The sequence below is a fragment of the Dendrobates tinctorius genome, unplaced genomic scaffold (assembly GCF_039654945.1).
Source record: "Dendrobates tinctorius isolate UK_male_01 unplaced genomic scaffold, ASM3965494v1 ptg000249l, whole genome shotgun sequence".
Taxonomy (NCBI): Eukaryota; Metazoa; Chordata; class Amphibia; order Anura; family Dendrobatidae; genus Dendrobates; species Dendrobates tinctorius.
In genome coordinates this window covers 4753065-4780340 of record NW_027361916.1, presented here as the reverse complement: position 1 = coordinate 4780340, position 27276 = coordinate 4753065, and the positions used below count along the sequence as shown (strand labels likewise).

General features: G+C 43.4%; 1 protein-coding gene across 1 annotated transcript; it reads right to left on the bottom strand.

Moving 5' to 3' along the window:
• Positions 1-91: 91 nt before the first annotated feature.
• LOC141063340 (uncharacterized) lies at positions 92-27276 on the bottom strand. The gene is made up of 2 exons (XM_073557387.1): positions 26637-27276; positions 92-3416 (listed from the first exon to the last, which is right to left on the bottom strand). Exons 1-2 carry the CDS (start codon positions 27274-27276, stop codon positions 1888-1890), a joined length of 2169 nt encoding a protein of 722 aa, XP_073413488.1. The 3' UTR covers positions 92-1887.

Sequence of the window (27276 nt, the reverse complement as noted above, 5' to 3'; positions counted from 1 at the left end):
CAAAATGAAGAAAAAATATCTCTTTCTTATTTTTTTCCTTAAGTAAGAGCAGGGTGAGGATAAAAAGGAAAACAATGTTGAATTGTGTGGATAAAATTAAATCTTGTTTAATGTTCATTCAAAAAGTGATTACAAAAATGAAGAAAAGTGAGTTCATAGCACACAGAAATAAGTATTAGATTAAAAGAAGAGAAAACAAGCATTCATTGTTCTTACGTATGGTCTTGAGGCATGATGTGGTCCGTGTTGGAGATTCTCCAGATATGGGAGATCTCCCTGTACAGGAGTTAGGTCGGCTTTTATACTATTTTGACCCATAGACTTGCATTAGTGTCTATTTTTCCTGTCTCATAACCACATATGGTTATCTGCCGCTATGTTCGTAGCTTCTACCATATTAGAACGCTAGTATCTTATGGAATATGCATATTAGGTATTCATGCATTACGCTTGAAAAACTTAAGCTTATGGCCTTTGACCTTTGGAAACATTTACAACCTCCAAATAGCCACATATTGACAGTTCTGACAAATGCCCTATAGTTCTGACAAGCAGGGAGCAGATGTATGAGCCAAAGTCCTCAGAATAACGCACTCACCCACTAAACAGAGCTGGCTAGCTAGACTCTGCATCCATATTTTTTATTATTGAAATCCTGATATTTTACAGGTGACAACTATCAGCTCTTAATAAAGTGTTACCACTGACTGGTTTACGGAAAATAGTGCTATGTATGCACTTCCTATCACAATCACCTAAAAGGGTCAGATCCAAAAAATCCATTTTATTGTTTGAAAACGAAAAAGTAAACCACAAATTGATGGAGTTTTTCTTAAGATATTGCACAAAGAGTGGCACGGTCGCCACATCACCCCTCCATGTGAGTAGGAGATCGTCCACATAGCGGCCGTACCACTCAATGCAGCCTGCAAAAACATTTGATTCTGAAAAAATAAAAAACTCCTCCCAACAAGCAACAAACAAAATTGCTAGGGATGGTGAGAATCGCGATCCCATCGGGGCTCCAGTTACTTGAAAATAGAATTCAGAATTAAACATAAAGAAATTATACTTTACAAGATATGCTGTGCCTCTAATAATAAATTCCTTCAGTGAATCACTGTAGGAGCTATACTTATTTAGATGGTATGTAATTGCTGTTATAGCCTGTTCATGAGGAATACATGAGGATAAATTCATTATGTCACAAGACACAAAACAATTACACTCTGACCATTCAAAAGTTTTTAGTTGATTTAACACTGAAGTACTATTCTTTAAATAGCCAGGTGTGCGGGAAACTAGGGTTTGTAGATGTCTGTCAATCCAAACACTTAAACTTTTTGTTAAGTGATCCTATACTCGATATAATTGGACATAATGGAGGGGGAAAAATTTGTTTGTGCATTTTCGGGAGACTGTAAAACACCAGGGTGACAGGAAAATATTCAAAAAAGTTTTAGTTTTTTATTAATTACCCCTAAATTTTCTTCCTCCATTACTAAAGATTCCAATACATTTTTACAAACACTAGTAGGGTAATTTGCTACTTTCCTATAAGTATCAACATCATTAAGAATGTCCATAGCCAAATTGCTATATAATCACCCTATCTATTGAAACGTGGGGTACATGTTTTTTCTATTAGTCATCTTCTGACTGACCTTCAGGGGGTGAATTATGGGTATAGTTTTATATTTTGAGTTAATAAAGTTTAGTTTTATCCTTTTGTCAGCAAACATGAGGAATCACAAGAGACAACCTTTTCAAGAAAATCCAATTTTGGTTAAAACGATTCCAACATTATGAACATAAAAAAGACTTCTCCCCTATGTGATGTCTCTGATGTTTATTAACAGTTTATTTCAAGGTAAAATATTTCCCACATTAAAAAAATGAAAAAGGCTTCTCCTCTGTGTGACTGCTCTGATGGTGATCAAGAAGCGCCTTCCGGTTAAAATATTTCCCACATTTTGAACAAGAAAAAAGCTTCTCACCTGTGTGGGATCTCTGGTGCCTATCAAGATTTTTTTTCCATTTAAAACATTTCCCACATTTTGAACATGAAAAAGGCTTCTCCCCTGTGTGGGTTCTTTGGTGGCTATCAAGAACCGATTTCCGGTTAAAACATTTCCCACATTCTGAACAGGAAAAAGGTTTCTCCCCAGTGTGGGTTCTCTGGTGTCTATCACGAACTGATTTCCGGGTAAAACATTTCCCACATTCTGAACAGGAAAAAGGCTTCTCCCCTGTGTGAACTCTCTGATGGTTAACAAAATGTGATTTATGTGCAAAACATTTCTGACATTCTGTACATGAAAAAGATTTCTCTGTGTGAGTTCTCTGGTGGCTGTCAAGAACCGATTTCCGGTTAAAACATTTCCCACATTCTGAACAGGAAAAAGGCTTCTCCCCTGTGTGAGTTCTCTGGTGCTTAACAAGAAACGATTTACATTTGAAACATTTCCCACATTCTGAACAGGAAAAAGGCTTCTTCGCTGTGTGGGTTCTTTGGTGCTTAACCAGAATCAATTTCCGGTTAAAACATTTCCCACATTCTGAACAGGAAAAAGGCTTCTCCCCTGTGTGAGTTCTCTGGTGGGTAACAAAATTTGATTTCTGTGCAAAACATTTATCACATTCTGAACATGAAAAAGGTTTTGTTCCTGTGTGAATTCTCTGGTGAATAACAAGGTCTGATTTCTGTTTAAAATATTTCCCACATTTTAAACATGAAAAAGGCTTCAAGATTTCACCTGTGTGAGTTCTTTGGTGTTTAACAAGATTTCCTTTCTGGATAAAACCTTTCCCGCATTCTGAACATGAAAAAGGCTTCTCCCCTGTGTGAGTTCTCTGGTGGTTAACAAAATGTGATTTTTGTGCAAAACATTTCTCACATTCTGGACATGAAAAAGATTTCTCCTCTGTATGAGTTCTCTGGTGGCTATCAAGAACTGATTTCCGGTTAAAACATTTCCCACATTCTGAACAGGAAAAAGGCTTTTCCCCTGTGTGAGTTCTCTGGTGCCTAACAAGAAACGATTTCCATTTAAAACATTTCCCACATTCTGAACAGGAAAAAGGCTTCTCCCCCGAGTGAGTTCTTTGGTGTATAACAAGATTACATTTCTGGATAAAATATTTCCCACATTCTGAACATGAAAATGACTTCTTTGCTTTAGGAGCAGTTTGTTTTTTAATGCCTCTTTTGTGACTTTGATTTTCCTTAGTAGTCGGTAATGAATCAGAAGATGGGACTTGTTTCATAGGATCAGATGACAGATCTTTGCTGTGAATGGATGATGGTATATCTGGAGTAATAGCAATCACTTCAGTTGTATCTTGTAGGATCTCAAGATCATCAGATTTAAAATTTGAAGATGTCAGCTGTCCCTCTGATCTCCTGTCCCTCTTATCTGCTAAGATAAAAAATAATTATTTTTTAATAAAATATCCTTGAGTTTTATATTTTTGAACATTTCTATTTAAACTGTCCATAAAAATGGCAAGCTATGTAAAAAACTTTACTTGTTTACCAAGACAATGACAGTTCACAGTCTAATAGAAAACCTTGTTGGATGAACCAATAGTGTCTGGTGTTCAACTGTTTGTTCATTCTGCCTCCCAAATATCCAATAAAAAGAAACCAATCAACGTTATGAAGGCAAAAATAATAACAATTCTCATCTCACAAAAAACAAGTCCCCACTCAGGTCCATCATCTGTCAGTGGAAAAACAGAGGTTCCCACACTATTAGTGGCTCAAAGGCTTTTGAAAAGCAACAAGGTTTCCATAAACCAGTCCAGCAAAATCCGCTCTCACTTCTGAGTCTTGCAGTGTGCGCAAACAACATTTAGGCTGCGTTCACACGTGGCGTTTTTTTCGCGTTTCCGTGGCGGTTTTAACCGCGTGATTTTGCTGCGAAAACAAGAAAAATAAGCATCACATGCATTCCTATGGGATTCCGCAATGCTGTGCTAATGCTGCGGTTTTTACCGCGGCAGAATCACTTTGCGGTAAAAAACGCAGCATGCTCATTAATTTTGCGGAATCGCGGCGATCACGCACCCATAGGAATGCATTGTTCTGCTTACTTTCCGCATGTGGCTGTGCACACCATGCGAAAAGTAAGCAGAACAATTGCGGATGGTACCCATGGTCCGGAGGAGAGGAGACTGTCCTCCGGGCTTTGGATACCATATCCCTGTAAAAAATAGAACTTAAAATAAAAAATATTGTTATTCTCACCTTCCGACATCCCACGCTGCCTTCCCGTCTCTCTCCACGCTCCCGTTCCCAGTAAGCCTTTGCGAAAATGCCCATGATGGCGTCCGTTCTCGTGGGATCGCGAAGTCTCGCGGTCATTCGCGCGACATCATCGCGAAGACTGCGAGACGTCGCGATCCCGCGAGAACGTACGTCATCACGGGCATTTTCGCAAAGGATTACTGGGAATGGGAGCGTGGAGAGAGGCGGCAAGGCTGCGCGGGACGTCGGAAGGTAAGAATAACACCATTTTTAATTTTTTTAAATATTTTTTAAATTTTATCTTTTACTACTGAAGCCGCATAGGCGGCCTCAGTAGCAAAAAGTTGGTCACACTTGTCAAACACTATGTTTGACAAGTGTGACCAACCTGTCAATCAGTTCTCCAAGCAATGCTACAGATCGCTTGGAAAACGCTAGCATTTTGCAAGCTAATTACGCTTGCAAAATGCTAGTTTTTCCGCGGGAATTTAAAATGCGATTTTCCCGCGGATTGGAATTCCGGAACTCTCGCGGTAATTTCCGCGAGAGTTCCGCCACGTGTGAACCCAGCCTTAGAATCCCTGTATTTAGCAATATTATAGTGAGAAGAATCCACTTAATTTGCGGTGTGTGTCTCCTGGAGCATAATCTGGGCACTATGTGCTGGGTAATAAAATGACAAATGTGTAATTTTCACTCTCCAACATCCACTGCGTGTTAATTTCTGGAAAGAGGCTGTGGAGTCACAATATTCAGTCCTCCTAAGGATTATAACCCTCAGTGAATTAATTTATAAAATGTAATCACTTTATGGGGATTTCGACTATTCTGGTTTTCTGTCATTTAGTTATACAGTTGTGGCCAAAAGTATTGACACCCCTGCAATTCTGTCAGATAATACTCAGTTTCTTCCTGAAAATGATTGCAAACACAAATTCTTTGGTATTATTATCTTAATTTAATTTGTCTTAAATGAAAAAACACAAAAATAATTGTCCTAAAGCCAAATTGGATATAATTCCACACCAAACATAAAAAAGAGCGTGGACAAAAGTATTGGCACTGTTCGGAAAATCATGTGATGCTTCTCTAATTTGTGTAATTAACAGCACCTGTAACTTACCTGTGGCACCTAACAGGCGTTGGCAATAACTAAATCACACTTGCAGCCAGTTGACATGGATTAAAGTTGACTCAACCTCTGTCCTGTGACCTTGTGTGTACCACATTGAGCATGGAGAAAAGAAAGAAGACCAAAGAACTGTCTGAGGACTTGAGAAACCAAATTGTGAAGAAGCATGAGCAATCTCAAGGCTACAAGACCATCTCCAAAGACCTGAATGTTCCTGTGTCTACCGTGTGCAGTGTCATCAAGACGTTTAAAACCCATGGCACTGTGGCTAACCTCCCTAGATGTGGACGGAAAAGAAAAATTGACAAGAGATTTCAACGCAAGATTGTGCGGTTGTTGGATAAAGAACCTCGACTAACATCCAAACAAGTTCAAGCTGCCCTGCAGTCCGAGGGTACAACAGTGTCAACCCGTTCTATCTATCGGCGTCTGAATGAAAAGGGACTGTATGGTAGGAGACGAGACCCAGGAAGACCCCACTTCTTACCCCGAGACATGAAAAAGCCAGGCTGGAGTTTGCCAAAACTTACCTGAAAAAGCCTAAAACGTTTTGGAAGAATGTTCTCTGGTCAGATGAGACAAAAGTAGAGCTTTTTGAGCAAAGGCATCAACATAGAATTTACAGGAGAAAAAAAGAGGCATTCAAAGAAAAGAACACGGTCCCTACAGTCAAACATGGCGGAGGTTCCCTGATGTTTTGGGGTTGCTTTGCTGCCTCTGGCACTGGACTGCTTGACCGTGTGCATGGCATTATGTAGTCTGAAGACTACCAACAAATTTTGCAGCATAATGTAGGGCCCAGTGTGAGAAAGCTGGGTCTCCCTCAGAGGTCATGGGTCTTTCAGCAGGACAATGACCCAAAACACACTTCAAAAAGCGCTAGAAAATGGTTTGAGAGAAAGCACTGGAGACTTCTAAGGTGGCCAGCAATGAGTCCAGACCTGAATCCCATAGAACACCTATGGAGAGATATAAAAATGGCAGTTTGGAGAAGGCACCCTTCAAATATCAGGGACCTGGAGCAGTTTGCCAAAGAAGAATGGTCTAAAATTCCAGCAGAGCTTTGTAAGAATCTCATTGATGGTTACCAGAAGCGGTTGGTCGCAGTTATTTTGGCTAAAGGTTGTGCAGCCAAGTATAAGTCTGAGGGTGCCAATACTTTTGTCTGGCCCATTTTTGGAGCTTTGTGTGAAATGATCAATGTTTTGCTTTTTGCTTCATTCTCTTTTGTGTTTTTTCATTTAAGACAAATTAAATGAAGATAATAATACCAAAGAATTTGTGTTTGCAATAATTTTCAGGAAGAAACTGAGTATTATCTGACAGAATTGCAGGGGTGTCAATACTTTTGGCCACAACTGTATTAGGGCTTCTGCATATGGTGAGTCCAATCTCATCTGGGATCTGTTCCTGCTGTCCAGCTGGAGTAATCTGATCCCTACTTCAGCCAATTGGAAAGTACCACACCCTACTAAAGCGCAAAGCACATGGCCGGAATCTGCCAGATACAGCGCTGTTCTCCTCTGGTTCAGTCCTCTGTGCTCAGCTTGCGGCTTGTGTATTTATTACCTGTTGTAACCGTGGCCCGTTTACTGACTACTCTTGTGTCTTCTGATTCTGTATTCTGTACTTCCTGACCCAGCTACCTGACTATTCTTCTTGCCATCTGACACCACAGAAGCACCTGATATGAGATAGATGCTACTGTGCAGGCGCCGTCATCGCTGGTGACATTTTGCTGGATGTAATTTTTTTTCTAAGCCTCACAATAGTCACAATATTATAGGCATTATCAACAATAATATCAATGCTATTATATGCATTATGTAATAATGGGGGCAGGTCAGTGAGGGATCAGCGACCTGTCATAAGCCAATAGAAATGAATATATAATCAGAGCACCACAAAAGCCCCGCCCACAGCCCCACCCACAGCCCCGCCCCAGAACACAAGAATCTCATTAACTGAAAACTACAAATAAAGATTAAACAACCACAAGACGGATTTCATCACCAGGTATCATTGTAATCAGTATAACGGCGCTGACCTGACAGTGTCTGTAGGTTACTGAGCACAATCCTGCTGACAGGTTCCCTTTAACTTTAGCCCTTAGGCATTTGGAAGAGGCGATGGAGAGATTTTTGTTAAGACTATCAGGGAGTTACAGACTTACATAAGTGAGACAAGCCGATGCCACCACAAACTATCATACAGAATGAAGAGGCAGAAAAAGACAGAGTAAAAACTTATTTTACATCCCCAACAACAATGTACAGTAAATATGAGGGGAGAACACTAAACCAGAGTTGCATTCATTTCTGGTGAACTATTTGAGCTACTGTGAGTCCTGACCAAAAGAGTAGAGAAACTATTAGTTCTCCTCATTTGAGGAAAGATTGTGCAGTAATCTGAATTCTGTAGGATGGAAAACATAATGGAATTTATGATGTGCAGTGAATCCATGAAACCAGGGCTGGAGCCAACACATCTCCTGCAGGCGGGAATAAATGTATATTACAGCCCTCAGCCACGCACAGCTTAGAGATCTATCATGGCACAGGTGGAATGTTTGTCCCGTAGATTATCACAATCCTCCTTGAAGTTAGTTGGTTTTAAAACAAATTGAAAAGTCAGGATAAAGGGAAACTCTGCTGTTATTGGACAGAAATTCACACTTGGCCTCACTGCACATTTACTGTTGATCATAAAAGGGAAGTTTGGCCAGAAAGACTGGACCTGGTCTTGTAGGGAGTGTGGGGAAGGTGACTTGACAGACAGACTTGACTGAAGGAAGAAGGGACGGTTTGTACACTATAGACGGATATTGGCAATTACAGAAGGGAAACAGCTGGGGAAGATAGAAAAGGAGTGCAATACCTAGATTTGACCACAAGATGGCAGGGGGAGCGTAGTTCAGGACTGGACAGCAGCTTAGGGCTTTAGAAACCACTTAGTCATGAGGGCGGGGAGATAAGAACCCAGGAGGGAAATTCCTGAGGAAGGGGATAAATAGGACAGGACAGGGTTCCAGGCTAGGCTAGTCCCGGGAGGAGCTCAGGAGGAGAAGACTCAGTATGGAGGACTGACGATGGTGGAGAGCTCGACCAGGGGACTGACAGGAAGAGACAGTCAGGAGGGTGGCCCTGACACAAAGAACCGCAGGACAGACAAGGCCCCAGGGGTACAGATTGGACGACGACTTCGGACTGGTGAAGCGCTGGCGGTAGATAGGCCTAGGGCAGCCCCAGCGAAAGATCTGCGAGGAACGTCACTACGACAGAAGGTGAAGGTACCCGGGCCTGAATACAGAGAGCTGTAAAGGAGCTGCGGTGTATGGCTACATTCATCAGGACGGCCAATAAACTCGGACCTGTTGCAACCAAAATCTGCCTCCGTCTGGTGTCTGTGTCATCTGGTCACGGTAAGCAGTGGACCACCCCCCAATCCAGGCCATTACAACATTTGGCGTAGTCGGCAGGATCGCCGCTGCCAATACTCTACCTTCAGCGGCAGACCTGTGGCAGAAATACCTAAAAGGACTTGAATTGCTCACCTGTGGATTACAAATTTGAGATTTCGTTCCGGATCATTGCCTGTCGTCAGAACCGGGGCGGTACAAAAACCGGACAAAATGGCTGTGATATTCCAGTATCAGGAAGAGGCGCAGGTGTTTGCAGCTGTACTGGACAATCTGGGGTAACATCAAATCTGCCCCCTCATGCTGGACCCAGGAAGATGGGTAGAGAAGCCGACCACCGCCCCACCCAAGAGCGGGAGTGGCCCAGGTTGGAAGACCGGCTGCGGCTGTTTGGCGCCATTCGACTGCTGTACACCGGACGAGATGCGACGTTGCAGCTGCCGCGGTCTTGGACGCCTGGAGTGGCGGTGGCGTCAAATCTCGTCGGGAGACCTGCCCCTGGGAGCCACTGACAGCACCCCAGACATCGGTTGAAGAGGAGCAACTGCGGGCCCTGCTGGAGCAGCCGCCGAAGACATCGCCTGGGAGCCTCCCCGCGGGACCGACGAGCCTGGAGGCTAGCCCTGCCGGATGGCGGGGTGAAGATCGGAGGCTGCAGGAGGAGCTGCGGGGTGGCCTGCCGGAGGCCACGGCGACGGGGAAGGTGAGAGAGGGCTCTGCGGCCTCTGCTGGGCCGAGCGACGCCTCTGCCCGTGTCCCCGGAACCCACCTGTGGCCATCCCTGCCACGTTCCACCGAGAGTTGGTGGCCTATCCACCGAAGCCTGCCGCCACTCCGGCTCCGTCTGCGACTCCGGTTGCGGCCTGCCCCGCGGCCGCGTCCACTTCACTCCCGGAGCTGGCTGCGGCCCACTTGTTGGGCTCTGTGGCCTATCCACCGTGACCCACGGCTGCCCCTGCCTGCCACCCGGCACCAGCAGATGCTGGGCCACCGTAATCTGTGGCCGTCTCTGCCCCGCTCTCGAACCCAGCCGCGTCCCACCCACCGGACTCCACGGCCTACCACGGACCCGCCATATGGGTTGCAGAGGTCATAGAGAAGAAGGCTTGAGAGTGGGAAATCTGGAGCCTGCTCCACGAAAAAGGAGGTGGGCATGGCGGCTTCCCGATCCACCGGGCGGCTCGTGTATACCAACCTGGAGAAGGGATACGGGTTCATTCGAGACATCGCAACCGGCCAAAAGGTATATCTTAACGTGACTTCCATCCGTCACGGCCGGGCTTTGCGGGAGGGGGACTTGGTGTCATACTATAAAGAGTACTGTCCCCGCGGCTATTATGCGGTAGCCGTGATCGTCGAACCCGAAGGCCACAAGCCCCTGTAAAAAAAGGGACCCCCAAAGACACTCCCAGCACCCGGGAGCTCCACGACTGTGGAGCCCCCTACTATCGGCATAACACCGGCTATCAGGAGATGGCCCCGACTACCGGGAATTCGATGCACCGTTGTGCAGTCCTAGAGGACAGTTTCGTGTTCCAGAGAAGGAAAATGTTTTCATGTTTTGTTGTTTATTGTTTTCTCCTGAACTAGCAGGGATGCAGGGGAGAAAGTGCTAACGTTAAAGGAAGGGAGAGTATTCCTGTTCTGTTTTAAAATGTTGTGTTGAAAGAAAAAAAGGAAACAAAGAAAAGGGGTTACTCCCGTTGAGTAACTCAGGCTGGTTTCACACTTGTGCTTTTTTTTTTCCCTATATTTTACATTGGGTGCGCTTAAGTGCGCATACACATGCGTTTGTACGCGTTTGTATGCGCATGCATTTTTTTGTAGTGTGCGCTCAGGTGCACAAAATGCATCCTGTTGCATTTTTTGTGCGTCTGACTTGCCCCCAAAAAACGCATGCGCACGCAATGCGTTTTTTTACAGCAAAACACCCATTGTAGACTATAGGTGCGCATACGTGCGCATTGCAATGCGCAGGTATGAGCAAAAAAACGCATGCGTTTTTTTTAAAAAAACGCACCAAAACCCGCGAAAAAACGCACACAACGCATGGTGCGTTTTTCCATGCATTTGTGTGGGCAAAAAAACGCGCAGCAAAAAAACGCAAGTGTGAAAGTAGCCTCATACTGTTATTAACCCCTTTCCTTCATTGGACGTAATATTCCGTCCATGTGGCCTGGGCCCTAAGTACCATGGACGGAATATTACGTCATGCCCTTTAATGCGACATCGCGACTTAAGTCGCGGTGATCGCATTAAAATGCAGACGCCATCTAACCTCAGGATAGATGGCCTCAGCATCCCGGGCAGTCTCCACCCTGGCCTGCCCCTGTGATTGGCTGTTCAATTCAGAACAGCCAATCACAGCGATTCTCTTTGTTTCAGCCAATCAGATTGGCTGAAACAGGAACCTAGGCTAGGATCGAGTACCGATGTACTCAATCCTAGGACCGGTGCCTGGAAACACCAGGCACCGGAGAAAAGCACCCAGAGTGGCGCGATCGCCGATCTAATCGATCGCGCCAATCGCAGCGCACAGCGATGCAATAGCGCCGCTGTGCCCTGCCGGAACCAGCCCGGATCGGTGCTGTAATAGCACCGATCCTAGGCCAGAGACTAGGAAAGGCCGAGCAGGGCCTGCAGGAAGTGGTTGGCGCGATCGATTAGCCACAGGGCACAGCTGCGGTCACGCTGTAACCGCTCTGTGCCCTGCTGATGACCTGGCCATGACCTGCCTAGGAACGGAGCTGTGAGCTCCAATCCTAGGCAGTTACCATGGTCACCAGGCAGAGCAGGGATTGGTGGGATCGATGTAATCATTCGATCCCACCAATGACAGGTCACAGCAGCGACGTGACCGCTGTGACCTGCCCCTGACCTGCCTCTGACCTGTCCGACCTGTCTGCAGGGGTCCTCACTCTAGCTGAGGATTCCTGCAGAGAGGTTGGATGCAGCAAGAGCTCCTGTGCTGGGTATTGTGGTGCCACAGCTTGTAGCATCACAATCCCTGCAGAAGAAAGAAGAAAGAAAACTACAACTGTAAGTGTTAATTGATCCCTTATCCCCTGCCCAATCTATCTTCACCCCCCCAATCTATCTTCATCCCCCCATACCCCCTCCTGGATGCAGTTAAAATGACGCAGTTTTGGGGCCGGGTCCTCCACATGGGTATCCTGAAGAAGCCTGAAATTCAGAAATATTGGACTGTTGATATTTTATACAACACTCCAGTGTTCCGAATGGTCATGGTCCGGATGCGTTTTCAGGCCATCCACAAGTTTCTGCATTATAACGATAATGCACAGTGTCCCGCACGAGATGACCCCAACTTTGACCGTCTGTTCAAAGTTCGGCCTGTCATCGAACACTTCAACAAAAAGTTTGCTGAAGTGTACGTGCCCCAAAGGAACATCTGCGTGGATGAGTCCTTGGTCCATTTTAAGGGCAGGCTCAGATTCCGTCAATACCTGCCCAGTAAGAGGGCCAGGTACGGAATCAAACTCTATAAGCTGTGTGAGAGTACCTCAGGGTACACCCAAAGGTTTAGAGTGTACAAAGGAAAGGACACCAGGATTGAACCCCCTGAGTGTCCTCCTGACCTGGGAATGAGTGGGAAAATTGTGTGGGATTTGGTGCACCCACTGCTGGATAAAGGTTATCACCTCTACACTGATAACTTTTATACCAGTGTCCCACTCTACAAAGCCCTCTTTGCGTGAGGTACCGCAGTTTGCGGTACTGTCCGCAAAAATCAGAGAGGCCTCCCGAAGACACTACTTGGGCAGATGCTCCGAAAAGGTGAGAGCAGGGCCCAATGTAGCGACCACCTGCTGGTGGTCAAGTACAAGGACAAGAGGGATGTCCATCTCTTGACCACCATACACAGTGATGGCAGCGCCCTCAGCACTGTACGGGGTACCTCTACACAGGTCCGCAAACCTGAATGTGTGCTGGGGTACAATAAAAACATGGGGGGCGTTGATCGCTCCGATCAACTCCTCCAACCGTACAATGCTTTGAGAAAGGCCAAGCCGTGGTACAAAAAGCTGGCCGTGCACATCGTCCAATTGGCAATGCTCAACGCATTCCTATTGTCACAATGTGCATGCCCCAGTGATACGTCGTACCTTGAGTTCCAGGAGGTAGTGGTTAAGGCCCTGATGTTGGGCACTCTGGAAGGAGAGGGCCCCAGTACTTCTGGAACTGAAGGTGCTCGTATTGTACCAGGTCAGCATTTCCCGGGGGAGGTCCCGCAAACTGGAAAAAGAGGTAAATCGCAAAAAAGGTGCTGAGTGTGTTACAAAAACGGAATACGCAAGGACACCATTTATCAATGCGTCACCTGCCCCGAAAAACCTGGCCTGTGTATGAAGGATTGCTTCAAAAAGTACCACACCTCAATGAACTACTAAATTACTTTACCGGAAACATTAGATTAGTTGGTGCACATCTAGATAAGTTCCTTGGGGGTCTAGTTTCCAAAAAAGTGTCACTTGTGGTTTTTTTTTACTGTTTAATTATAGAAGGATAGGGAAAATGAAGGGAGGTCAGCTCACCAGTCTCGGTTGCGATCCATAATGCTCCTGCGCACGGAGTCACCTTGATCAGGGGTGTTGACTGAAGCAAAATAAAGGATGGAATCTCCAGCGCTGGACTTCAGTTAAAAATACATCATTTATTGTAAATTCTTAAAATCGAACAGAAAAAAGTGTGGATAAGGACATACAGGCAGATGGGGTCTCTGGTGGTCTCCAACCAACGCGTTTCGACCTAGAGGGTCTTACTCATGGTTCACACTAGACCAATACTGACGACTACAAATAGTACAAAAACTAGTAAATCACAGGTGTTGGACAAAAGAATTAATGAAAATAGGGAGTATCCCTACCAGTTAACTCTTGCAAACACTCAGCCTAATGTGGAGCTGAAACAAAAACTAGTCGGAAAAACAGGAAAAAAAAAAAAAAAAAAAAAAAACTAATAAAAAGATATCATAAGAATATAATAACAATCACAAAAATTATCAGAATAACCAGAATAGAATAGGACTAAGTAGAATGTAAATATACAGAAGAAAATATCAATCTAATTGCAATATTAAATCAAGTCGTTTGTTCAGACCTAATGGTACTCTTGTATTTAATTTAAAAATCCAAAAGGATTCACGATTAGAGTTGAGCGATACCGTCCGATACTTCAAAGTATCGTATCGGATGGTATCGGCCGATCTTTAAAAAAAGTATCGGTATCGCCGATTCCGATACCGGAAGTCCCATTCAAGTCTATGGGACTTCCGGTATCGGAATAAGAAAAACCCTTTCCTGCCCTTGTACAGCCTCTCTGGGGTCTGTACGGGCCTTTCGGGGGGCTGTGCCGGCCTGCCAGGGGGTCTGTGCAGGCTCCGGTGGTCTGTGCCGGCCTGCCGGGGGGCTGTGCAGGCTCCGGGGGGCTGTGCCGGCCTGCCGGGGGGCTGTGCCGGCCTGCCGGGGGGCTGTGCAGGCTCCGGGGGGCTGTGCCGGCCTGCCGGGGGGCTGTGCCGGCCTGCCGGTGGTCTGTGCAGGCTCCGGGGGTCTGTGCAGGCATCGTCCGATGGGACTACAAGTCCCATCGGGCGATGCCTGCTACCATGACAGTGATTGACACATTAGCCAATGATGGGACAGTAGTAGTCCCATCATCCGGCTAATGTGTTAAATGTAAAAAAAAAAAAAAAAAATTACATGCTACATACATACAACATGCATACTACATACATGCTACATTCATACTACATACTACATACATGCTACATTCATACTACATAAATACTACATGCAACATACATACTACATATATACTACATGCATGCTACATACATACTGCATGCTACATACATACCACATATATACTACATACATACTACATGCATGCTACATGCTACATACATAACACATATATACTACATGCATGCTACATACTACATGCTACATACTACATATATACTACATGCATGCTACATACTACATGCTACATACATACTACATGCATGCTACATACATACTACATACATACTACATATATACTACATGCATGCTACATACATACTACATGCTACATACTACATGCATGCTACATACATACTACATGCTACATACTACATATATACTACATGCATGCTACATACATACTACATACATACTACATATATACTACATGCATGCTACATACTACATGCTACATACATACTACATATATACTACATTCATACTACATATATACTACATACATACTACATACATACTACATACATACTACATGCATGCTACATACATACTACATGCATGCTACATACATACCACATACATACTACATGCTACATACATACTACATGCTACATACTACATGCATGCTACATACATACTACATGCTACATACTACATATATACTACATGCATGCTACATACATACTACATACATACTACATATATACTACATGCATGCTACATACTACATGCTACATACATACTACATATATACTACATTCATACTACATACTACATATATACTACATACATACTACATACATACTACATACATACTACATGCATGCTACATGCATGCTACATGCATGCTACATACATACCACATACATACTACATGCTACATACATACCACATATATACTACATACATACAATACATTCATACAATACATACATAGACATACAGTACATATAACATAGAGTAACATACTTACCAATACTTGTCACATTGTTCCCCGAAGCCATTGTCTATTCCGGGATAAATATTAACATAACAAACCACAAAAATACTCACCCACGATCCGAAGCAGTCCACGAGTGTGTCCCACGACGATCTTGGGTAGAGAACTGCAGCATCAGATGATGCTGCCGTTCTCTACGGGCTGCAGGAATCCAATGACGGAAGGTAGGTATCCTTCCGCACTGTATTCCTCCGCCACTTAAAAAAAAAAAAGTCCCTAGTCTCACTTTATGCCATTGCTGTGTGGGAAATTCCCACACAGCAATGGCATAAAGTGAGACTAGGGACTTTTTTTTTTTTAAGTGGCGGAGGAATACAGTGCGGAAGGATACCTACCTTCCGTCATTGGATTCCTGCAGCCCGTAGAGAACGGCAGCATCATCTGATGCTGCAGTTCTCTACCCAAGATCGTCGTGGGACACACTCGTGGACTGCTTCGGATCGTGGGTGAGTATTTTTGTGGTTTGTTATGTTAATATTTATCCCGGAATAGACAATGGCTTCGGGGAACAATGTGACAAGTATTGGTAAGTATGTTACTCTATGTTATATGTACTGTATGTCTATGTATGTATTGTATGAATGTATTGTATGTATGTAGTATATATGTGGTATGTATGTAGCATGTAGTATGTATGTGGTATGTATGTAGCATGCATGTAGTATGTATGTAGCATGCATGTAGCATGCATGTAGCATGCATGTAGTATGTATGTAGTATGTATGTAGTATGTATGTAGCATGTATGTAGCATGCAGTATGTATGTAGTATATATGTAGTATGTATGTAGTATATATGTAGTATGTAGTATGTATGTAGCATGCATGTAGTATATATGTAGTATGTATGTAGCATGCATGTAGTATGTATGTAGCATGTAGTATATATGTAGCATGCAGCATGTATGTAGTATGTATGTAGTATATATGTAGTATGCATGTAGTATGTATGTAGCATGCAGCATGTATGTAGCATGTATGTAGTATGTATGTAGTATATATGTAGTATGTATGTAGCATGTAGTATGTATGTAGTATGTATGTAGCATGCAGTATGTAGCATGTATGTAGTATGTATGTAGTATGTATGTATGTAGTATGTATGTAGCATGCAGTATGTATGTAGCATGTATGTAGTATATATGTAGTATGTATGTAGTATGTATGTAGTATGTATGTAGCATGCAGTATGTATGTAGCATGTATGTAGTATGTATGTAGTATATATGTAGCATGCATGTAGTATGTATGTAGCATGCATGTAGTATTTTTTTTTTTTTTTTTTTTTTTTTTAACATTTAACACATTAGCCGGATGATGGGACTACTACTGTCCCATCATTGGCTAATGTGTCAATCACTGTCATGGTAGCAGGCATCGCCCGATGGGACTTGTAGTCCCATCGGACGATGCTTGCACAGACCCCCGGACATCAGCACAGCCCCCCGGCAGGCCGGCACAGCCCCCCGGCAGGCCGGTACAGACCCCCACAGGGTGCACAGACCACCGGCAGGCCGGCACAGCCCCCCGGCAGGCCGGTACAGACCCCGGGCAGTCCACACAGCCCCCCGGCAGGCCGGCACAGCCCCCCGGCAGGCCGGCAGAGACCCCCGGAAGGCCCGAAATGACGGCGCATCATGATGCGCACACACCGCGCATCATGATGACGTCAGGCCGTCAATCAACTGAACTTCCGATTCCGATGCCGAATTCCGATATTGAAAAAATATCGGAAGTCGGTATCGGAATTCCGATACAGCAAGTATCGGCCGATACCCGATACTTGCGGTATCGGAATGCTCAACACTATTCACGATTTAATAATTTTCTCCTGAAATCACCTCCCCTAGTAGATCTATAGACTTTCTCTATTGCTATAATTTTGAGGCTATCAGTTTTACCTCCATGAACAGTTTTACAATGATAAGAAACTGCTGAAATATTATAATTGCTACTAGTAGCTTCTGACAAGTGTTTCCTAATTCTCTTTTTAAGAGGTCCTATTGTGCAGCCTACATATTGTAGGTTACAAAAAACGCATTCAATAACATATACTACTCCTTCTGAATTACAATTTATGTGAGACTGAATAGGGTATGATATGCCAGTAACACTAGAAGTAAATCTGCTGGTTTTAACCACATAGTTGCAGACTTTACAGGGATGATGTCCACATTTGGAAAAGCCTTTATATGACAACCAAGTATTATTTTTAGTTCTCCTATTACTGATAAAAAGACTGGGGGATAAGATATCGCTCAAAGCAGGAGCTTTCCTGGCTATGTATCGTATCTGGGTATTGTCCAGAATTTGACCAAGTTTATTATCATTGTGTAAAATAGGTAAATATTTTTTGACAATGTCCGTTATCTTATTGAATTGTGGACTGTACATGGTAGAAAAACTAACTATAGGACGGTCATGATTATTACAGGGGGCCCGTGTGCGATTCTTTTTCTTGTTAGCAGTAATTCCAGTGTGTACAAGGCTCAAAGGAGATTCATTCAGCAGGGTGTGTCTATCGATCCTGCTGACAATATTATCAGCTTTCCTTAGTATCCAATTAGCATATCCTCTGTCCTTAAGTCTAGAGAGGGTTTTGTTTGATTCTTTAGCAAATATTATAGGTGAACTACAATTTCTTTTTAACCTAATTAATTCTCCCACTGGAATGTTTTTAACCACGTGCTTGGGGTGACAAGAATAAGCTTGTAAAATTGAATTTGTATCTGTGGGTTTTCTGAAAGGAAAAACGCAGACCTTTTGGCTGTCAGGATTCACAGACAAAGTCACATCCAGATAATTAATAGAAAAATCCGACACTGTAAATGTAAATGAAAGATTAAAATCATTCATATTAATATAGCTAATGAAATCAGTAATCCCTGAGATGTCTCCCTTCCAAATCAAAATCAGGTCATCTATAAAGCGACCATATAGTTGTATATTTTGTGAAAAGGGATTATTGTTACATAAGATATATTTCTCTTCCCAAACAGCTACTGTAATATTAGCTAAAGCTGGGGAACATTTACCCCCCATACTTACTCCTTGTTTTTGTAAGAAAAAAATTCCATCAAATGAAAAATAATTATGTGAGAGAAGAAAGGAAACTGCATCCACAATGAAGGATTGAATTTCTATCACATATGTGCTATATTTGTCCAAAAAGAATGTGAGACTAGAGATGATCACATTGTGTGGTATGGACGGGTATAAACCCACCACATCACAAGTAATCCATGAATATTCTGGTGACCAATGATAATCATCCAGGGCAGAGATTAACATTTTGGTGTCTCTGATATATCCTGGAAGATCAATGACCAAAGGTTGTAGGTAATGATCAACCCACTCTGCCAATTTCTCTGAAAAAGACCCTATCCCCGAAATTATAGTTCTAAAGGGGGGGGGGAACAAATCCTTGTGGATTTTAGGAAACGCATGATAAATGGGAATCACAGGGTTCTTGATATTAACATAATCATAAATTTTCTGTGTTATGGCCCCTGTGACTAAACCATCGTTTAATAATTTTGACAAATCACACTGAAATTTAGACGTGGGATCACTAGAAATCTTGGAATAGGTAGCAGAATCATTCAAAATGCGCAGATTTTCTGAATAATACAGGCCAGCATTAAGCACGACTACTCCACCCCCTTTATCTGCCTGTCTCACCAGAATGTCAGCATTATCTTTTAACTCTTTCATAGCTGCTCTCTCTTGTGCTGTTAAATTGTCATATGTCATTTCTGTTATTTTATCAAGCTCCACTAAATCTTTCTCTATTAGTTCTTGGAATATATCTAGAATAGCAGGTCTGGACTGAACTGGATAAACCCTGGATTGGGCATTATAAAGAGATCATTTAAAGTCCTATTTTTTGGTAAGGAATGTGATTGTAAGTCTCTAAGAGTGGAATAGCCTATAAGATCTTTAAAAGAAAAATTTCCATAGGGAAAAATTAACTCAGGAATATTTGTAGATCCAGACAGTGACAAGGTCTCTGAAGAGGTGGACTGGTAGTCAAAATGACATTTCAAAGTTAAATTTCTGGCAAACTTATTCACATCTAGAAGAGTCTGATAAATATCAAATTTGTTGACTGGACTAAATCCCAAGCCTTTGCTCAAGAGAGTCATATGAGCTTCTGATAGGATATAGCTTGAAAGATTTATTACAGGGCATGTTGATATCTCCTCCTGTTTCTGAAGTGGTAGTTTCTTTTTATGTTTCCTCCCCGCTCTTCTCCGTCGTTTTTTGATCTCCTTACGATAATTCCATCATTACGGATATCCTCAGAATGATTAGTGTTGAAGGAAGCATCTAAGAACTCTTCTGACGTATTCAGATTAGAACTGGAAGACACTGTTGAATCATGAGACCTGGTGAAGCTGACCCTGCGATCTCTATGGTGAAAGCCTGAAAAACCATGCTGGTATCGTTTTTTACCTTCTTGAAAAGGACGGCTTTTCTTCCAGGAATAGACCTGGTTCAATTCAAAGTCGCGTTTGTCTCTTGTGAATTTACTGCGTTTTATATCTGCAATATATTCTTCCAGTTTGGAAAGATTTTTTTCCATTCTTGAATTAAATTTATCAAAGTCTTTCACATTATTGTGTTTGTTCAGAGAAGTCTGCATCTTAGTGATCTCTTCTTTAACACAAGTCATCTCCAGTTCCTCATATTTAATAATCAACTCCATTAATTTGAAAGAACTATGTGTAAGAATCTGCTCCCACTCTAATCTGAAAGTGTCTGAGTAGATGAAGGTAGGTCTTTTATTCAGTCTCAATCCCCTAGGGATAAGTTTTTTCGTCAGATAAGATTTTAGAGAGGTCATGTCCCACCATAATCTGGTTTCCTTATTTTTCCGATTTTCCAGTTTATTAAAAAGGTTTTCTAAAGACTCTACCTGAGAGACCCCACTGCTCACATTAGTAACATAGTCTGTAGAGTCAAAAATGGCTGCAAAGATATGCTGCCTATTTCTGTCCAAATCCATGTCCATAGAATTAGTGTTTACAAGCGTCCACAACAATTTGTGGATTTGTCAAAATTATTAAACGATGGTTTAGTCACAGGGGCCATAACACAGAAAATTTATGATTATGTTAATATCAAGAACCCTGTGATTCCCATTTATCATGCGTTTCCTAAAATCCACAAGGATTTGTTCCCCCCCCCTTTAGAACTATAATTTCGGGGATAGGGTCTTTTTCAGAGAAATTGGCAGAGTGGGTTGATCATTACCTACAACCTTTGGTCATTGATCTTCCAGGATATATCAGAGACACCAAAATGTTAATCTCTGCCCTGGATGATTATCATTGGTCACCAGAATATTCATGGATTACTTGTGATGTGGTGGGTTTATACCCGTCCATACCACACAATGTGATCATCTCTAGTCTCACATTCTTTTTGGACAAATATAGCACATATGTGATAGAAATTCAATCCTTCATTGTGGATGCAGTTTCCTTTCTTCTCTCACATAATTATTTTTCATTTGATGGAATTTTTTTCTTACAAAAACAAGGAGTAAGTATGGGGGGTAAATGTTCCCCAGCTTTAGCTAATATTACAGTAGCTGTTTGGGAAGAGAAATATATCTTATGTAACAATAATCCCTTTTCACAAAATATACAACTATATGGTCGCTTTATAGATGACCTGATTTTGATTTGGAAGGGAGACATCTCAGGGATTACTGATTTCATTAGCTATATTAATATGAATGATTTTAATCTTTCATTTACATTTACAGTGTCGGATTTTTCTATTAATTATCTGGATGTGACTTTGTCTGTGAATCCTGACAGCCAAAAGGTCTGCGTTTTTCCTTTCAGAAAACCCACAGATACAAATTCAATTTTACAAGCTTATTCTTGTCACCCCAAGCACGTGGTTAAAAACATTCCAGTGGGAGAATTAATTAGGTTAAAAAGAAATTGTAGTTCACCTATAATATTTGCTAAAGAATCAAACAAAACCCTTTCTAGACTTAAGGACAGAGGATATGCTAATTGGATACTAAGGAAAGCTGATAATATTGTCAGCAGGATCGATAGACACACCCTGCTGAATGAATCTCCTTTGAGCCTTGTACACACTGGAGTTACTGCTAACAAGAAAAAGAATCGCACACGGGCCCCCTGTAATAATCATGACCGTCCTATAGTTAGTTTTTCTACCATGTACAGTCCACAATTCAATAAGATAAAGGACATTGTCAAAAAATATTTACCTATTTTACACAATGATAATAAACTTGGTCAAATTCTGGACAATACCCAGATACGATACATAGCCAGGAAAGCTCCTGCTTTGAGCGATATCTTATCCCCCAGTCTTTTTATCAGCAATAGGAGAACTAAAAATAATACTTGGTTGTCATATAAAGGCTTCTCCAAATGTGGACATCATCCCTGTAAAGTCTGCAACTATGTGGTTAAAACCAGCAGATTCACTTCTAGTGTTACTGGCATATCATACCCTATTCAGTCTCACATAAATTGTAATTCAGAAGGAGTAATATATGTTATTGAATGCGTTTTTTGTAACCTACAATATGTAGGCTGTACAATAGGACCTCTTAAAAAGAGAATTAGGAAACACTTGTCAGAAGCTACTAGTAGCAATTATAATATTTCAGCAGTTTCTTATCATTGTAAAACTGTTCATGGAGGTAAAACTGATAGCCTCAAAATTATAGCAATAGAGAAAGTCTATAGATCTACTAGGGGAGGTGATTTCAGGAGAAAATTATTAAATCGTGAATCCTTTTGGATTTTTAAATTAAATACAAGAGTACCATTAGGTCTGAACAAACGACTTGATTTAATATTGCAATTAGATTGATATTTTCTTCTGTATATTTACATTCTACTTAGTCCTATTCTATTCTGGTTATTCTGATAATTTTTGTGATTGTTATTATATTCTTATGATATCTTTTTATTAGTTTTTTTTTTTTTTTTTTTTTTTTTTTTTTTTCCTGTTTTTCCGACTAGTTTTTGTTTCAGCTCCACATTAGGCTGAGTGTTTGCAAGAGTTAACTGGTAGGGATACTCCCTATTTTCATTAATTCTTTTGTCCAACACCTGTGATTTACTAGTTTTTGTACTATTTGTAGTCGTCAGTATTGGTCTAGTGTGAACCATGAGTAAGACCCTCTAGGTCGAAACGCGTTGGTTGGAGACCACCAGAGACCCCATCTGCCTGTATGTCCTTATCCACACTTTTTTCTGTTCGATTTTAAGAATTTACAGTAAATGATGTATTTTTAACTGAAGTCCAGCGCTGGAGATTCCATCCTTTATTTTGCTTTTTACTGTTTAGTCACATCAGGGGCTCTGCAAATGGAAAATGACGCCCGCAGACCATTCCATCTAAGTCTGCATTCCAAAACGTCACTCCCTTCCGATCCCCGACGTGTGCCTAAACAGTTTTTTCCCACATATGGGGTACCAGCGTACTCAGGACAAATTGGACAACAACTTTTGGGGTCCAATTTCTCCTGTTACGCTTGGGAAAATTAAAAATTGGGGACTAAACGATCATTTTTGTGGGCACAAAAACGGTAATTAGACCTACCGGTAATTGTGTTTCCAGGAATCCATCCTGACAGCACGATGGAGGACGTCCTTCTTATCCACATTGGGACAGGAAACCACGAGAGCTCAAAAGGACCCTCCCCTCGCCATCCTTCAGTGATTTCTCAAAGTAACACATCTGGATAGATGCAAGAAGGTTTTTATTCAACAAATTTCCACATACACATGTTACATCACAATAGTATGGATGAATATCTTAGGGAGGGAACTAACAGTGCTGTCAGGATGGATTCCTGGAAACACAATTACCGGTAGGTCTAATTACCATTTTCCAGGTCACCACCTGACAGCACGATGGAGTAGTACCAAAGAAGAATGATCCTAGGGTGGGACTACTGCATGGAGTACCTTTCTGCCAAATGCCAATTGTGCGGATACCACATCTAATTTATAGTGTCTAGAGATGGTACTCAGACTGGACCAGTATGCGGCCCTACAGATTTGTTCCGCCGAGGCTCCCCCCCTCTCTGCCCATGACGTGGCCATGGCCCTGGTTGAGTGGGCTTTAAGGTTCCCTGGGGGATTCTGCCCCTGTGTGCTATAGGCTAGACTAATTGTGGACTTAATCCATCTTGCGATTGTGGATTTAGCTGCTTTCCTCCCTTTATTCGGACCACTGTACTGAATGAAGAGATTATTATCCTTTCTCCAAGGTCTGGTTGCGTCTAGGTACCTGAGAACCGACTCCCTGACGTCTAGGCTATGGTAGGCGCTCTCTTTTTTATTCTTAGGGAACTGACAGAATGAAGGGAGTACTACCTCTTGATTCATGCTTGAATCTGAGACCACCTTTGGAAGGAAAGCCAGGTCAAGTCTTAAGATTAATCTATCGTCAAACACCTGAAGATACGGGTCCTGGATAGACAGGGCCTGAAGTTCTCCTAGCCTCTTTGCTGACGTGATCGCTACCAGAAATGCTGTTCTGATCGAGAGATTACCAATCCCTATGTCTGCCACTAGCTGGAATGGGTGCTTACATAGCGCATTGAGGACTAGGTTAAGGTCCCAGGGGGGAACCGACTTCCTTATTAAGGGCTTCAGCCTCTGAACCGCCCTGGAGAAACGGGCTACCCAGGGGTGTGCTGATAGGGAGCAGTCATAGAACACACTAAGGGCCGCGATCTGTACTCTTAGCGTTCTGGGTCTAAGACCCTTTTTGAACCCTGCCTGCAAGAAGTCCAGAATCTTTGGGATATTGGGGCAGTCAGTCTCAACTGTCGTCTCTCCACAGAAGCTGCAGAATCTTTTCCAGATCTTGTTGTATATTGCGGCGGTTACCGATTTTCTACTCGCCTGCAGGGTAGAGATGACGTTGTCTGATAGGCCTCTTGATCTTAAGACCTGCCGCTCAGGATCCAGGCCGACAATTGAAGTGCCTCTGGCTTCTGGTGCCAAACCGGGCCCTGGCGGAGGAGGTCCCTTCTTTCTGGAAGAAGAATGGGTTCTTCTTCTGCCATCTTCCTGAGCAAGGGGAACCAACTCCTCTTTGGCCAGAATGGCACTATTAGTATGACTCTGGCTTTGTCTTCGTTGATCTTCCTGCGAGTCCGCGGTATGAGAGCGAGAGGCGGGAAGGCGTATAACAGGCCCCTGCTCCATGATTGGGACAGAGCGTCGATTCCTGCCGAGTTCCCTAGAGGGTTCAGAGAGTAGAAGTTCCTGAGCTTTGTGTTCTGCTTGACTGCGAACAGGTCTATCTCCGGCGTTCCCCACCGGCTGCATAGGCTGTCGAATACCTCGCTGTTCAGCTCCCATTCCGTTGCAACTACTCTTCTCCTGCTGAGAAAGTCTGCCACCTGGTTTTTGTCGTCCTCTAGGTGCACTGCTGAGATCGAAATGGTGTTCTTTTCTGCCCATCTGAAGATCTGTTCGGCTAGGTGCTGTAGTCCTGGGTGTCTTGGACCGCCTCGGTGACGGAGGAAAGCTACTGTCGTGGTATTGTCTGATAGTACTTTGACATGCCTGTTTCTCACCAGTGACTGGGCCGACGATAATACTTTCCATACCGCATGAAGCTCCCTGAAGTTGGAGGACTCCTTGCTGTCCTCTCGACCCCATCGTCACTGGTAGTATCTTCCTTGGACATGTCCGCCCCAACCCTGCTGGCTTGCGTCTGTGGTAATTATGACCTCCGGGAATTGGATCTATGAGACACCGGTGCGTAGATTCTTTGGAACAGTCCACCAGAAAAGGGAATTTCTGACCCGGTGAGACAATCGGATCTTTCTGTCCAACGAGCTTTGTCTTCTGTCCCAGGAAGATAGAACTGCCCATTGTAGATCTCGAGAGTGGAACTGGCTCCACCTGACGCAGGGAATACAGGATGTCATCAGGCCTAGAATTTTCATGGCCTCCCTGATAGAGACCCGCTGTCTTGCGAACTGGCGAATCCTTTCCTTCATGCTGGTCTGTTTTCCCTCTGGAAGGTAAGACATTCTTTCTTCTGAGTCTAATATTACTCCCAGGAATTTTATTCTTGGCTTGGGCATTAGATCTGATTTTTGCCAGTTTATAATCCAGCCCAAGCTCTGCAGCATGGAAATCAAAGACTGACAGTCGAGCCTGAGCCGGGCCACTGAATCTGCTATGATGAGGAAATCGTCTAGGTAAGGGACCACCGTGATATTTCTGATTCTTAGGTAGGCCACTACCTCTGCCATCAGCTTCGTAAAGACCCTTGGGGCTGATGCTAGACCGAAGGGGAGGCAGCGGAACTGATAATGGTAGATCCTGCCCCCTTTCCTCACTGCAAACCTGAGATACTTTTGATGGTCTGGATGGATGGGGACATGGTAATATGCACTCTTTAAATCTAGAGTACACATTACCACCCCCTTCCCTAGGAGGGGAATTGTAGATTTTATTGATTCCATCTTGAATCTTTTGTATCTTAGCCACCTGTTTAGGGGTTTGAGATTTATTATAGTTCTGGATTCTCCTGACGGCTTCTTTATTGAGAAAAGGCTCGAGTAGTGCCCTCTGCCTTCCTCTCGCGCGGGTACTGGGATGACTGCAGCCGTTGTCAGGAGGTCCTGAATGTCCCGCCACATGGGGGAGGCAGAATGGAGGTGGGAGCTGGTTATCAGAAATCGGCCTGGAGGGAGGGAGTCGAACTCTATCCTGTACCCCTGCGAGATCACCTGTAGCACCCAGGGGCTGCTGGAAATTTGCTGCCACTCTCCTAGGAACCCGAGCAATCGCCCCCCTACTCTGGTGGCGTAATTTCCTTCGGGAGTTTGACCCGGAGAAGATGAAGTCCCTATTCCTGCCCCTGCTCTCTCCCCCTTTGGGGTAGCTCCATCTTCCAGTTTTCCCCTTCCCTCTGTAGTCCGTTCTTTGGTTAAAACGGGGCCTACGAAAGGGCTGATATTTTTTACGTTTCTCTTCTGGGAAACCTTTTTTCTCGTCAGAGGCTTTCTCGAAAATATCATCGAGCACAGGCCGAACACCTTGCCTCCCAAAAATGTGATTGAGCAGAGCTTATTTTTGGATTGTATATCCCCCGACCAGCTTTTTAGCCAGATGGCTCTCCTGGCCGCGTTAGTCAGGGACTGATTCCTGGCCGTAAATCTGACGGTCTCCGCTGAGGCATCAGCTAGAAACCCGGTGGCTAATTTTAACAGGGGAAGGGATTTTAGAATAGCCTCCCTTGGGGTTCTATCTGTAAGGTGCTCCTCTAAGTCATCTATCCACAGGTGCATTGAACGCACTACAGACGCTGCTGCTATATTAGCCCGTATGACCGCGGCCAAACGTTCCCAGGCTCTCTTTAAGAGGCCGTCTGCCTTCCGGTCCATGGGCTCATTCAGATTGGAAGAGTCCTCAAAGGGAATGACTGTCTTTTTAGACACCTTTGCAACTGGGATATCTATTTTTGGGATTTCCTCCCAGACCTTGACCTCCTCTCGGTCGAATGGTAGGCGCAGTTTAAAGTCTCTAGGGACCGTGAGTCTCTTCTCCGCCTCTTCCCATTCCTCCAGGATCATCGCTCGTATATGCGTATTTACTGGGAATACCATTGAGGTTTGCGATCGCAGCCGCCCAAACATCTCGTCCTGTACCGATAGAGTCTCTGGGGGTTCCTCAATCTGCAT